Source organism: Bufo gargarizans, chromosome 3, assembly GCF_014858855.1.
Source record: "Bufo gargarizans isolate SCDJY-AF-19 chromosome 3, ASM1485885v1, whole genome shotgun sequence".
NCBI classification, from domain to species: Eukaryota; Metazoa; Chordata; class Amphibia; order Anura; family Bufonidae; genus Bufo; species Bufo gargarizans.
Genome location: NC_058082.1, coordinates 374,967,935 through 374,980,020, shown reverse-complemented (window position 1 = coordinate 374,980,020; position 12,086 = coordinate 374,967,935). Strand labels below are relative to the sequence as shown.

At 41.3% G+C, this 12,086-nt stretch overlaps 1 protein-coding gene across 2 annotated transcripts in view; it reads right to left on the bottom strand.

The window, feature by feature from the left end:
• Window positions 1-12,086, bottom strand: part of ITPR3 (inositol 1,4,5-trisphosphate receptor type 3) — a 498,562-nt gene that overhangs the window by 396,270 nt on the left and 90,206 nt on the right. For both annotated transcript variants that reach the window (XM_044288135.1, XM_044288136.1), the window contains exons 5-6: window positions 11,519-11,677; window positions 8,958-9,056 (exon numbers count right to left, since the gene is read on the bottom strand). In XM_044288135.1, the coding sequence (XP_044144070.1) occupies window positions 8,958-9,056; window positions 11,519-11,677 (258 nt within the window). The remainder of the gene's footprint in view (window positions 1-8,957; window positions 9,057-11,518; window positions 11,678-12,086) is intronic.

The following is a 12,086-nucleotide window of genomic DNA, read 5'->3' as shown; positions in this document are numbered from 1 at the left end:
TTTTGCGGACAATAAAATATGTACAGTCGTGTGCATGAGTGGTTATTGTAAATTTGTAAGGCACAAATATAGGAGCTTTTCTTGTGCTATTTGCAGGAGTGTATTAGCTGTGCAACAACCAGAATCGGAGATAACTTTGATCCAGGCTGTTTTCATAATTACCACAGCAGTTGTTAGAAGAAGGGGGCTCCCTTAGGGCCGTTTCACACGAGCGGATGCCGTGCGTGGCATCCGCTCCGTGAAAGAGTGCCAAGACCCGCTGCAGACTGCAGAGGCACGGAGTATTAACATGACTGTTAATGCTCCGTGCCTCTCTGTGATCTCTTTACTACGAAATCACAGTTGTCACTGTGATTTCGTAGGAAAGAGATCACAGAGAGGCACGGAGCATTAACAGTCATGTTACTGCTCCATGCCTCTGCAGTCTGCAGCGGGTCTTGGCACTCTTTCACGGAGCGGATGCCACGCACGGCATCCGCTCGTGTGAAACGGCCCTTAGTCAACACATCGACACGCCTGCAGTACAATCACAGGGTGCCACTGTATTGCCATGGCAGCTGAGAGTCTAAGAAATACTACAGAAGTACTGCAGCATTTCTTATAGGTGGTAATATTACTTTTCCAGCACCTGCAGTTTTACTGTTTAGTGTCGAATTTGGCCCATATTTTGATATGTATTGTGCAAATTATCAAAGGGTCAAGTCCAATAAACTGGTCAAACACTACATTTTTGTAAAAAAACATGCAAAGAAGAGCTATAAGAAGCTATCACTTGTCACTGTAGAACACCTTATTTTATCCAACAGCAACTACACATGTGCACAAAATAATTGGTACCCTTCTATTAAAGAAAGAAAACCCCACAATAGTCATTGGAATAACTTGAAACTGACAAAAGTAATAATAAATAAAATTCATTAAGATCAGACATTGCTTTTGAATTGTGGTTGAATTGAAAATTTAAAAAAACAAAACAAATAAAACTGGCCTGGACAAAAATGATGGCATCACTAAAAGAAATTGAAAATAACTTAACGACAGGGACATGTTAAACTAAGGTGTGTCCTATAATCAGCATCAAAGGTATCTTCAAACTTGTAATCCGTCAGTCTGTCTATTTAAAGAATGAAAAGCAGTCACTGTGCTATTTGGTATCATGGTGTTTACCACACTAAACATGGACCAAAGAAAGCTAAGGAGTTGTCTCAGGAGATTAGAAAGAAAATTATAGATAAACATGTTAAAGGCTACAAGACCATCTCCAAACAGTGTGATGTTATTGTTACTACAGTTATACATATTAATCAGAAGTTTAAGCTCTAAGGGACTGTAGGCAGCCTCCCTGGATGTGGCCATGAGAGGAAAATTAATGACAAATTGAAGAGATGGATAATACGACTGGTATCCAAAGAGCCCAGAACACCTTGCAAAGAGATTAGAGGGGAACTCCAAAGTCAAGAGGTACATCTGTGTCAGATCACACCATCAGTTGCTTTCTTAGCCAAAGTGCACTTAACCCCTTAAGGACACAGCCTTAGCTCACCTTAAGGACCAGGCCATTTTTTGCAAATCTGACCAGTGTCACTTTAAGTGGTGATAACTTTAAACCACTTTGAATTATCCAGGCCATTCTGAGATTGTTTTTTCGTCACATATTGTACTTCATGACACTGGGGAAATGAAGTAAAAAAAATGAAATCTTTTTTATTTATAAATAAAAACAAATTTACCAAAAATGTGTTTTTATTTATAAATTTCCAAGTTAAAATTTCTCTACTTCTATAATACATAGTAATACCTACAAAAATAGTTATTACTTTTCACATATGTCTTCATGTTTGGATCAATTTGGGAATGATATTTTATTTTTGGGGTATGTTACAAGGCGTAGAAGTTTAGAAGAAAATCTTCAAATTTTTCAGAAATGTTCAAAAACCCACTTTTTAGGGACCAGTTCAGGTCTGAAGTCACTTTGTGAGGCTTAATAGAAACCACCCATTCTAGAAACTACACCCCTCAAGGTATTCAAAACTGATTTTACAAATGTCGTTAACCCTTTAGGTGTTCCACAAAAGTTAATGGCAAATGGTGATACAATTTCAGAATTTAGATTTTTTGGCAAATTTTCAATTTTAATAAAAATGTTTCCAGTAACAAAGCATGGGTTAACAGCCAAACAAAATGCTATATTTATTACCTTGATTCTGTAGTTTGCAGAAAAACCCCATATGTGACCGTAAACTACTGTACTGGCACACAGTAGGGAGTAGAGTGAAAGAATGCTATATTTATTGCCTCGATTCTGTAGTTTGCAGAAAAACCCCATATGTGACCGTAAACTACTGTACTGGCACACAGTAGGGAGTAGAGTGAAAGAATGCTATATTTATTGCCTCGATTCTGTAGTTTGCAGAAAAACCCCATATGTGGCCGTAAACTACTGTACGGGCACACAGTAGGGAGTAGAGTGAAAGGTGCGCCGTATGGTTTTTGGAAGGCAGATTTTGCTGGACAGTTTTTTTTACACCATGTCCCATTTGAAGCCCCCCTGATGCACCCCTAGAGTAGAAACTCCATAAAAGTGACCCCATCTAAGAAACTACACCCCTCAAGGTATTCAAAACTGATTTTACAAACTTTGTTAACCCTTTAGGTGTTGCACAAGTTTTAATGGAAAATAGAGATACAATATCAAAATTTCACTTTTTTGGCAGATTTTCCATTTTAATATTTTTTTCCAGTTACAAAGCAAGGGTTAACAGCCAAACAAAACTCATTATTTATGGCCCTGATTCTGTAGTTTACAGAAACACCCCATATGTGGTCGTAAACTGCTGTACGGGCACACGGCAGGGCGCAGAAGGAAAGGAATGCCATACGGTTTTTGGAAGGCAGATTTTGCTAGACTGTTTTTTTGGACACCATGTCCCATTTGAAGCCCCCCTGATGCACCCCTAGAGTAGAAACTCCAAAAAAGTGACCCCATTTTATAAACTACAGTATAGGGAGGAAGTTTTGTTGGTACTAGTTTAGGGTACACATGATTTTTGGTTGCTCTATATTACACTTTTTGTGAGGCAATGTAAGGCCTCTTTCACACTTGCGTTGTCCGGATCCGGCGTGTACTCCACTTGTCGGAATTACACGCCGGATCCGGAAAAACGCAAGTGTACTGAAAGCATTTGAAGACGGATCCGTCTTCAAAATGCTTTCAGTGTTACTATGGCACCCAGGACGCTATTAAAGTCCTGGTTGCCATAGTAGTAGTGGGGAGCAGGGGATCAGCATACTTACAGTCCGCGCTGCTCCCGGGGCGCTCCAGAATGACGTCAGAGCGCCCCATGCTCATGGATCATGTGATCCATGCGATCACGTCATCCATGCGCCTGGGGCGCCCTGACGTCACTCTGGAGCGCCCCGGGAGCCGCACGGATGGTAAGTATGCTGCTCCCCGCTCCCCACTACAGTTTACCATGGCTGGCAGGACTTTAGCGTCCCGGCAGCCATGGTAACCATTGAGAAAAAGCTAAACGTCGCATCCGGCAATGCGCCGAAACGATGTTTAGCTTAAGGCCGGATCCGGATTAATGCCTTTCAATGGGCATTTATTCCGGATCCGGCCTTGCGGCAAGTGTTCCGGATTTTTGGCCGGAGCAAAAAGCGCAGCATGCTGCGCTATTTGCTGCGGCCAAAAAACATTCCGTTCCGGAACGGAAGACATCCTGATGCATCCTGAAGGACGGACTGTCCATTCAGAATGCATTAGGAAAATCCTGATCAGTATTCTTCCGGCATAGAGCCCCGACGACGGAACTCTATGCCGGAAGACTATAACGCAGGTGTGAAAGAGCCCTAATAAGAAATAGCTTTTTTTGCAACGATTTTTTTGTTATTTACAACATTCATCTGACAGGTTAGATCATGTGGTATTTTTATAGAGCAGGTTGTCACGGACGCGGTGATAGCAAATATGTATACAATTTTTTTTATTTATGTAAGTTCTACACAATGATTTCATTTTTTAAATCGTTTTAGTTTTTTCATTTTTTGGGCGATTATCTTAGGTAGGGTCTCTTTTTTTGTGGGATGAGATGACGGTTTGATTGGCACTATTTTGGGGTGCATATGACTTTTTGATCGTTTGCTATTACACTTTTTGTGACGTAAGATGACCCCCAATAATTTTTACACCGTTTTTATTTTTTTTTTTTTTATTTTTTTACGGTGTTCACCTGAGGGGTTATGTCATGTGATATTTTTATAGATACGGTTGATACGGAGGCGGCGATACCGAATATGTATACTTTTTTTTATTTATGTAAGTTTTACACAATGGTTTCCATAGTTTTTTCAGTTTTTGGGCGATTATCTTGGGTAGGGTATGATTTTTGCGGGATGAGATGACGGTTTGATTGGTACTATTTTGGCGTACATGCAACTTTTTTGATCACTTTTATTACCTTTTTGGGAAGTAAGATGGGGAAAATTTCAATTTCCTCATAGTTTTATTTTTATGGCGTTCACCGTGCAGGGAAAGTAACATGACCGTTTTATAGATCAGGTCGTTACGGACGCGGCGATACCTAATATGTGAAGTGTATTTTTTTTTTTCATTTTTATTCAGTGATAAATGTTTTTTTTTATCTTTACTTTTTTGACATTTTTTTGATCCAGAGGGTCTGATGTCTGTATAATACAGTACAGTACACTATATAGTGTATTGTACTGTATTTTACTTACACTTTTTCTGAACAGATCTATGCAATTAGCACAGATCTGTTCAGCACCATGGACAGCAGGATGCCTGAGAAGGCGTCCTGTTGCAATGGGAACCATCCCCGTCTGCCACAACTGGGGGTCTGGAAGGAGGGGGGCTGACTGTTAACCCGCGGTATGGAAAGGGTTAAACGGCTGACATCACAGCACAGATGTCAGCCGTTTATACCAGAGTGTCAGCAATGTGCTGACATTCTGGTATAACCACTGGACACCAATGAATATTTAAGAGGAGGCATTTATTTTGGGCATTTTAAAGTTTCTGATCCCCGCGGTCCGATCAGAAACGGCAGAAAGCGCAGGTCTGAATTGATCGCCGATACAAGGGGAGTGGGGGGTTCGGGTCATATGACCCCCCCCGGCGTTGTGACAGTCTGAATGATTTCAGCGGGCATCCTGTTCCGATTAACCCCCACAGCGCCGCAATCGCGTTTTAAACTCATGGCGTACCGGTACGTCATGTGTCCTTAAGGACTCGGGAAACATGCCGTACCGGTACGTCATGTGTCCTTAAGGGGTTAAAGAGGTTATCCCATGACACATGACAATCTAACACAGCTAGAACCAGTCCTGTACCTCACATGGATCCAGAGATCTCCACATTAATTGCTCTACTAGATTTCTATCAAGCTGACAGCTCAAGGAGAGTGTCTTTTCTGCTGAAGCTAAGGGGCATGTCTATTCTCTCCCTGTCACAGTCAGGAGGCAGTTGAAGAATGAAACTGAGCATGTGTGGCCTTCTCAGTGAGCAGGTCAAAGAAATAAGAAAACAAAACAAATAACAGGTGGCACTATACAGATAGATTTTATTCAATAACTCTGTGGCTATGCAAAATTTTTAATTACATGCAATTACAAAAGTATTCAGATCCAGGTGCTGGTTTGAAAATTGTAGAATAGTTTTCGTGCGACAACCCCTTTAATGGAAGACGACAGAGGATGAAACCACTGTTAAAAGCAAATTATAAAAAAGCAAGATTGGAATTTGGTAAAATACATAATGACCACCCACAAAGCTTCTAGGAGAATTTCCTTTAAACAAAACTAGAGCTTTTTGGCAAGTCGCAGCAGCTCTATATTCACAATAAAGAACATAGGGGGGTCATTTATTATCAGATATATGCACCGCAATCTGTGACTTTTCCCCACTCACGGCAGGAAAATGCTGGTCTTAATAAATGACCCCCAAAGTACATACTGTGAAACATGGAGGTGGCTCAGTTGTATTTCGGGCTGCTTTGCTGCATCTGCCACAGGGTGTCTTGAATCTGTGCTGGTGTAAAGTTATATTTCCCTACCTCGTTAGACTACCCTACCCTAGTCACTTCCGTTCGAACCGGACATGACGTGAGGAGGTGTGCCGCACAGGCACACAACGACTGGTTAGGGAAATTTCACAGCAGAATGCGCATGCGCCGGGAGCCTCACCGGCGGTTAGGGTAGGGAAAAATTATGGGCCAGTGAGCAGGCGTGGTGATCGGATGGATGTTCTCAGCTGGACAACCGCCGACACTGCGCATGCGCTGGGAGACTCACCAGCGTTTGGGGTAGAGAAAAGGCACTGGCCCGTACGCAATTTTTCCCTTCCCTAACCGCCGATGAGGCTCCCGGCGCATGCGCAGTGTCGGCCGGTGTCCAGCTGAGAACATCCATCCGATCACCGCGCCTGAGCACTGGCCCATAATTTTTCCCTACCCTAACCGCCGGCGAGGCCCCCGACGCATACGCACTCTGCTGTGAAATTTCCCTAACCTGTTGTTGTGCGCCTGCGCGGCGCGGCACACCTCCTCACGTCATGTACGGTGCGACCGGAAGTGACGAGGGTAGGGAAATCTCACGAGGTAGGGAAGAATAACATTACAGCGGGTACAATGAAATCTCAAGATTATCAAGAAGTTCTGGAGCAAAATGTGCAGCCGAGTGTCATAAAGCTTGGTCTTAATTGCAGGTCATGGGACCTCCAACCGGATAATGACCCAAAGCACCCTTTAAACCTCATGAGGACTGAGCATAATTAACTGTGGATAGGTGCAGAAGTCTCACTGAGAGTTACAGAAATTGTTTGATCGCAATGTTTCCCTTGTGCAACAAAATATTAAGTTAAGGGTGTCATCATTTTTGTCCAGGCCAGTTTCAATAGTTTGTTTTATAAATTATTCTGTTGAACCACAATTCAAAAGCAATGTCAGATTTTTATTAGCTGATTTTTAGTAATTATTTTTTTATTACTTTTGTCAGTTTCGAGTTATTCCAGTGACCATTGTTGGTTTTCTTTCTTTAACGGATGGGTGTCAACAATTACCATATTTTTCTCATTATAATATGCACAGGCCCAAAAGACCCCCCTAGGTTTTAGAGGAGGACAATAGGATTTGATGGCGGCGGCTCCATTCCTGAGCTGCCGCCATCATCAGTGTCAGCTCTATGCTGACACTCTGCTGTAAGTTCTGTAACCCCATAGATGCCACGGCAGCGGCATCCATGGGGTTAATAGAGGGAGGGGGCCATGACAACCGGAAGCTTTGCAAAACCGTCCACTGTTGCCACCTACAGGGCATCAGTGGACAGGGCAACAGCAAGCAATCAAAAAGGCGTATGACCCCCCCAAAATAGTACCAATCAAACCGTCACCTCGTCCCGCAAAAAATGATACCCTATTTAAGACAATCGCCCAAAAAATTAAAAAGCTATGGCTCTCAGACTATAGAGACACTAAAACATATTTTTTTTGGTTTCAGAAATGCTATTATTGTGTAAAACTTAAATAAATAAGAAAGAGTATCCATATTATGTATTGCCACGTCCGTAACGATCTTCTCTATAAAACTATCACATGACCTAACTCCTCAGATGAACACTGTAAAAATAAATAAAAGAAAACTGTTCCAAAACAGCCATTTTTTTGGTCACCTTGCCCCATAAAGTGTAATAACGAATGATCAAAAAATCCTATGTACCCAAAAATTGTACCAATAAAAACCTCAACACTTTCTGCAAAAAACGAGCCCATGCACGATCGGCAGAAAAATAAAAAACATATGGCGTTCAGAAAACCAATCCAGCACAATCTGCCTTCCAAAAACCGTTTGGCATTCCTTTCTTTCTGCACCCTGCCGTGTGCCCGTACAGCAGTTTACGACCACATGTGGGGTGCTTATGTAAACCGCGGAATCAGGGTAATAAATATTGAGTTTTGGTTGGCCGTTAACCCTCAATGTGTTAATGAAAAAAAAATTATAAAATGGAAAATCTGACAAAAAAGTGAAATTTTGAAATTTCATCTCCATTTTCCTTTAATTCTTGTGGAACGCCTAAAGAGTTAAAGTTTGTAAAATCAGTTTTGAGTAACTTGAGGGGTGTAGTTTCTACAATGGGGTCATTTATGGGGGGTTCCACTATGTAAGCCCCACAAAGTGACTTCAGACCTGAACTGGTCCTTAAAAAGTGGGTTTTGGAAATTTTCTTAAAAATTGTAAGAATTGCTTCTAAACTTCTAAGCCTTCTAACGTCCTAAAAAAATTAAATGACATTTCCAAAATGGTGCCAACATAAAGTAGACATATGGGGAATGTTAAGTAATAAATATTTTATTAGGTATGACTTTGTTTTAGAAGCAGAGAAATTGAAATTTGGAAAATTGAGAATTTTTCTAAATTTTGGGTAAATTAGGGATTTTTTCATAAACAAAGGTGAAATATATCGACTCAAATATATGACTATCATGAAGTACAATGTGTCACGAGAAAACAATCTCAGAATGGCGTGGATAAGTAAAAGTGTTCCAAAGCTATTACCACATAAAGTGACGCATGTCAGATTTGTAAATTTTGACCTGGACACTGGGGCATCAATGACCCTTGGTCATGAAAGGGTTAAAGATAATACAAACGGATGCATGCGGTTGTATTATCTGAACGGATGCGTTTGTGCAGATCCATGATGGTTCCGCACCAAACGCGAGTGTGAAAGTAGCCTTAGTCACTCATACACACCTGCAAATGATATCTGGAAAGTCAATAAAAAGCAGAGTCAGCTTGAACTTACTGGACAAAAGCATGTACTTTATAATCATTCACCAAACTGTAATACACAGGAAACAACTGTATCTTTCAAGTTATGACATTGTAAAATACATTTGCATGCCTAAATAGCACAAGGGCCCATATATCTATTGTTCTCACCTCCTTGCATCCTGGATTGTCACTTAGTTCATAGTTACTAGCATGTAGAGGTTGCCCAGCATTCACAGGGTTAAGATTTACTTTATCACCAACAACCACCTATAAGAGAGATGCATGTTCATTTCACATTCAGTATTGTTTTACACGGAATACCATATTTATGCTGATACACACTGCTATTTGTAAAAAGATCTACTTAAAGGGAATGTGCCATCAGAAAATGTCGTGTCACTACCTGTATTATACAAAAATCTATACAATCCTGCAATTTTCACACTGGCCACTAGGGCTAATAATAGGTCAAAATAATAGGTCAAAAGCTATTTTTAGCTATTTTTCTAGGCAGAATAACAATAAACATCTCTATATAGATAAAACAAGATCCACTATTCGCAATAGATAGTATTACAGCTTATATCCCCCCTCCTGATCTCTGGACAGGTCACACAGCATGCCTAGAAAACTCTTGCATATAAGTCAAGGGGGTCCCCTTGTGTGCATTGTGCCTATAGCCCATGTAGCTGCTCACAAAGGACAGGGGTTATCCAGGAAAATTGATCTATGATTTTTCCTCAGAATAGGTCATCAGTATCAGATCTGCAGGGGTGAGACACCTGTGACCCCTGCCAATCAGCTGTTAGAAGAGGGCTTAAAGGGAACCTGTCACTGGGATTTTGGGTATAGAGCTGAGGACATGGTTTGCTAGATGGCCACTAGCACATCCACAATACCCAGTCCCCATAGCTCTGTGTGCGTTTATTGCTTTAAAAAACTGATTTGATACATATGCAAATTAACCTGAGATGAGTCCTGTACGTGAGATGAGTCAGGGACAGGACTCATCTCAGGTCAATTTGCATATGTATCAAATCGGTTTTTTTACACAATAAAAGCACACAGAGCTATGGGGACTGGGTATTGCGGATGTGCTAGCAGCCATCTAGCAAACCATGTCCTCAGCTCTATACCCAAAATCCCTGTGACAGGTTCCCTTTAAACACCGCAGCCTCTTCCTAGGTCAGTTACATCACTTTACATTGGTCACATGGCCTAGCTCAGCGCAATTCAAGTCAAGTCATGGGCTCAGCTGCAAAATTAAGCACTGCCACTACAAAATGTACAGCGCTCTCCTTGGAAAGCTGTTGGGAGCCTGCATCGCCAACTAGAGCTTCGGTGAGCACAGCAGCTCCCTGAAACAGCTGATACGTGGGGGTGTCAGGACTTGGACTCCCTCTGATGTGATAATGATGTCCTATCCTGAGGATAAAACATCATTATCTTTTCCAGGAGGACCCTTTAACATATTTCAGGCCTAGTGGCCAGTGTGAAAACTGCAGGATTGTATTCTTTTTATACAGATAGTGGCATTGAAAAAATAAATAAATAAAATCACCAAAAATTGTAAAAAAATGAAAATTTGTTTAACATAAAAACACGATTTAAAGGGGTTGTCAAAGTTATTTTTTTGTTTGTATGTTCATTCTATGTTTCTTACTAACCAAATGTAAGTGATTTACAATTCACTTCTTCTGCAGTGGCTGGTTTCTCAGATTTCACTGAAGGTCACATGACCTGTGATGTCAGCTTCTCTCCCTGCTCTAATGATGTTAACGTGCATAAGCCTGGGGAGCGGGATTGTTCCTGTGCACGAAACGTCACTATGCTGGCCACACCCCCTGCACCGCCATCTGCTGATTTCTGTCCACTGGATTCTTTAGCAAAGTTTAACCCGTTCTACCATTAGCAGCACAGACTCTGGGTTGGAGGCTTTGATGAGCAACTGCAGGGCTTCCTCTTCTCCAGGCAGTGAAGTGACAAATGCTGGGCACAGGATCTTCTTTCCTTACACTACAAAGAACAGAGCTGACAGACTGGAGGAGTTTTGCAGAGCATTGCACAAGAACAGGTAGGGGAAAGATCCTGTGTGTATCAGCAATGTCATTGCTGTACAGGTGGGACTTGTAGTCCTACACATACAACATGAGTATCCCAGCAGTTAGACATTTCACTCAGGGCAGCAATTTTATTCACTACATTTACGGAGTAGGGGGAGGGGAAAGGCAGTCTTTGTTGATGTCCACAAATATTCATTGTTTATGCATTATTCATTACGGACAAGGAAAGTACTGTTCTATTAGGGTACAGCAGTTCCGTTCCGGAACAATATACGGAAAAATACGGAATGCACACGGACGTCATCCCTATTTTTTGCGGATCTGTTTTTTACGGACCGCAAAGTTTATACGGTCGTGTGCATGAGGCCTTACAGTGCTGCATTTTTTTTTTAACATAACTCAGACAACCCCTTTAAACAATGTGTAATTTTCAGATGACATATTCCATTTAAGCAAATTTGCTTTATGTCATGTTCAAAGATGTATTCATCAAAATGCTCGAGTCCTACAGACACTACTAGCACTTGTGAATAGTGGTCCCACTGAAAAATAAAATATGGAGCATTTAGCTAGATATACTCAGGTTTGAATGTCTTATTTTTCTTCTGCTGTCAACTTTATTTTCCAGTTTCCCAAGTCCATTGTATGTTTCAGGGATTTCCTTACATTGTCTCCATTACTGCGCAGTTTCCAAAAGGGTTGGATGAAAAGCCAGGACCCTTCATTTCCAGTTGCATCAAGAGTAACACGCATGGCATTCTTTTCCAGCAGTGCAGGAAGGCGTTTATTCACAGTAAGGTACTTGTTACTCTTCATATGAAGCAGCTATAATGAAGTATAGTTAGGTGAGTATACTATACAGTGTGAATGCAGGATATCTTTCATGTATAAATTCTTATCACGGGATCTTAGAGTAACATGCCATGGTTAGACATGGCTTGAATTGCATAAGACCGTTTCTCATTTCCTGATTAGTGCTGGCTGGGATGGTAAAGGGGTGGTCTCACTTCCGCAAATAGCATGTATTTTGTAGAGGAAGTTAATACAAGGCACTTACTAATATATTGCTCTTATCCATATTTCTTCCTTTGCTGGCTAGACCCATTTTTCCATTACATTATACACTGCTTGTTTCCATGGTTATGACCATCCTGCAATCCATCTGCAGTGGCCGTGCTTGCACATTATAGAAAAAGAGGCCAGCCTTTTTACTATAGTGTGCAAGGATAGCCAC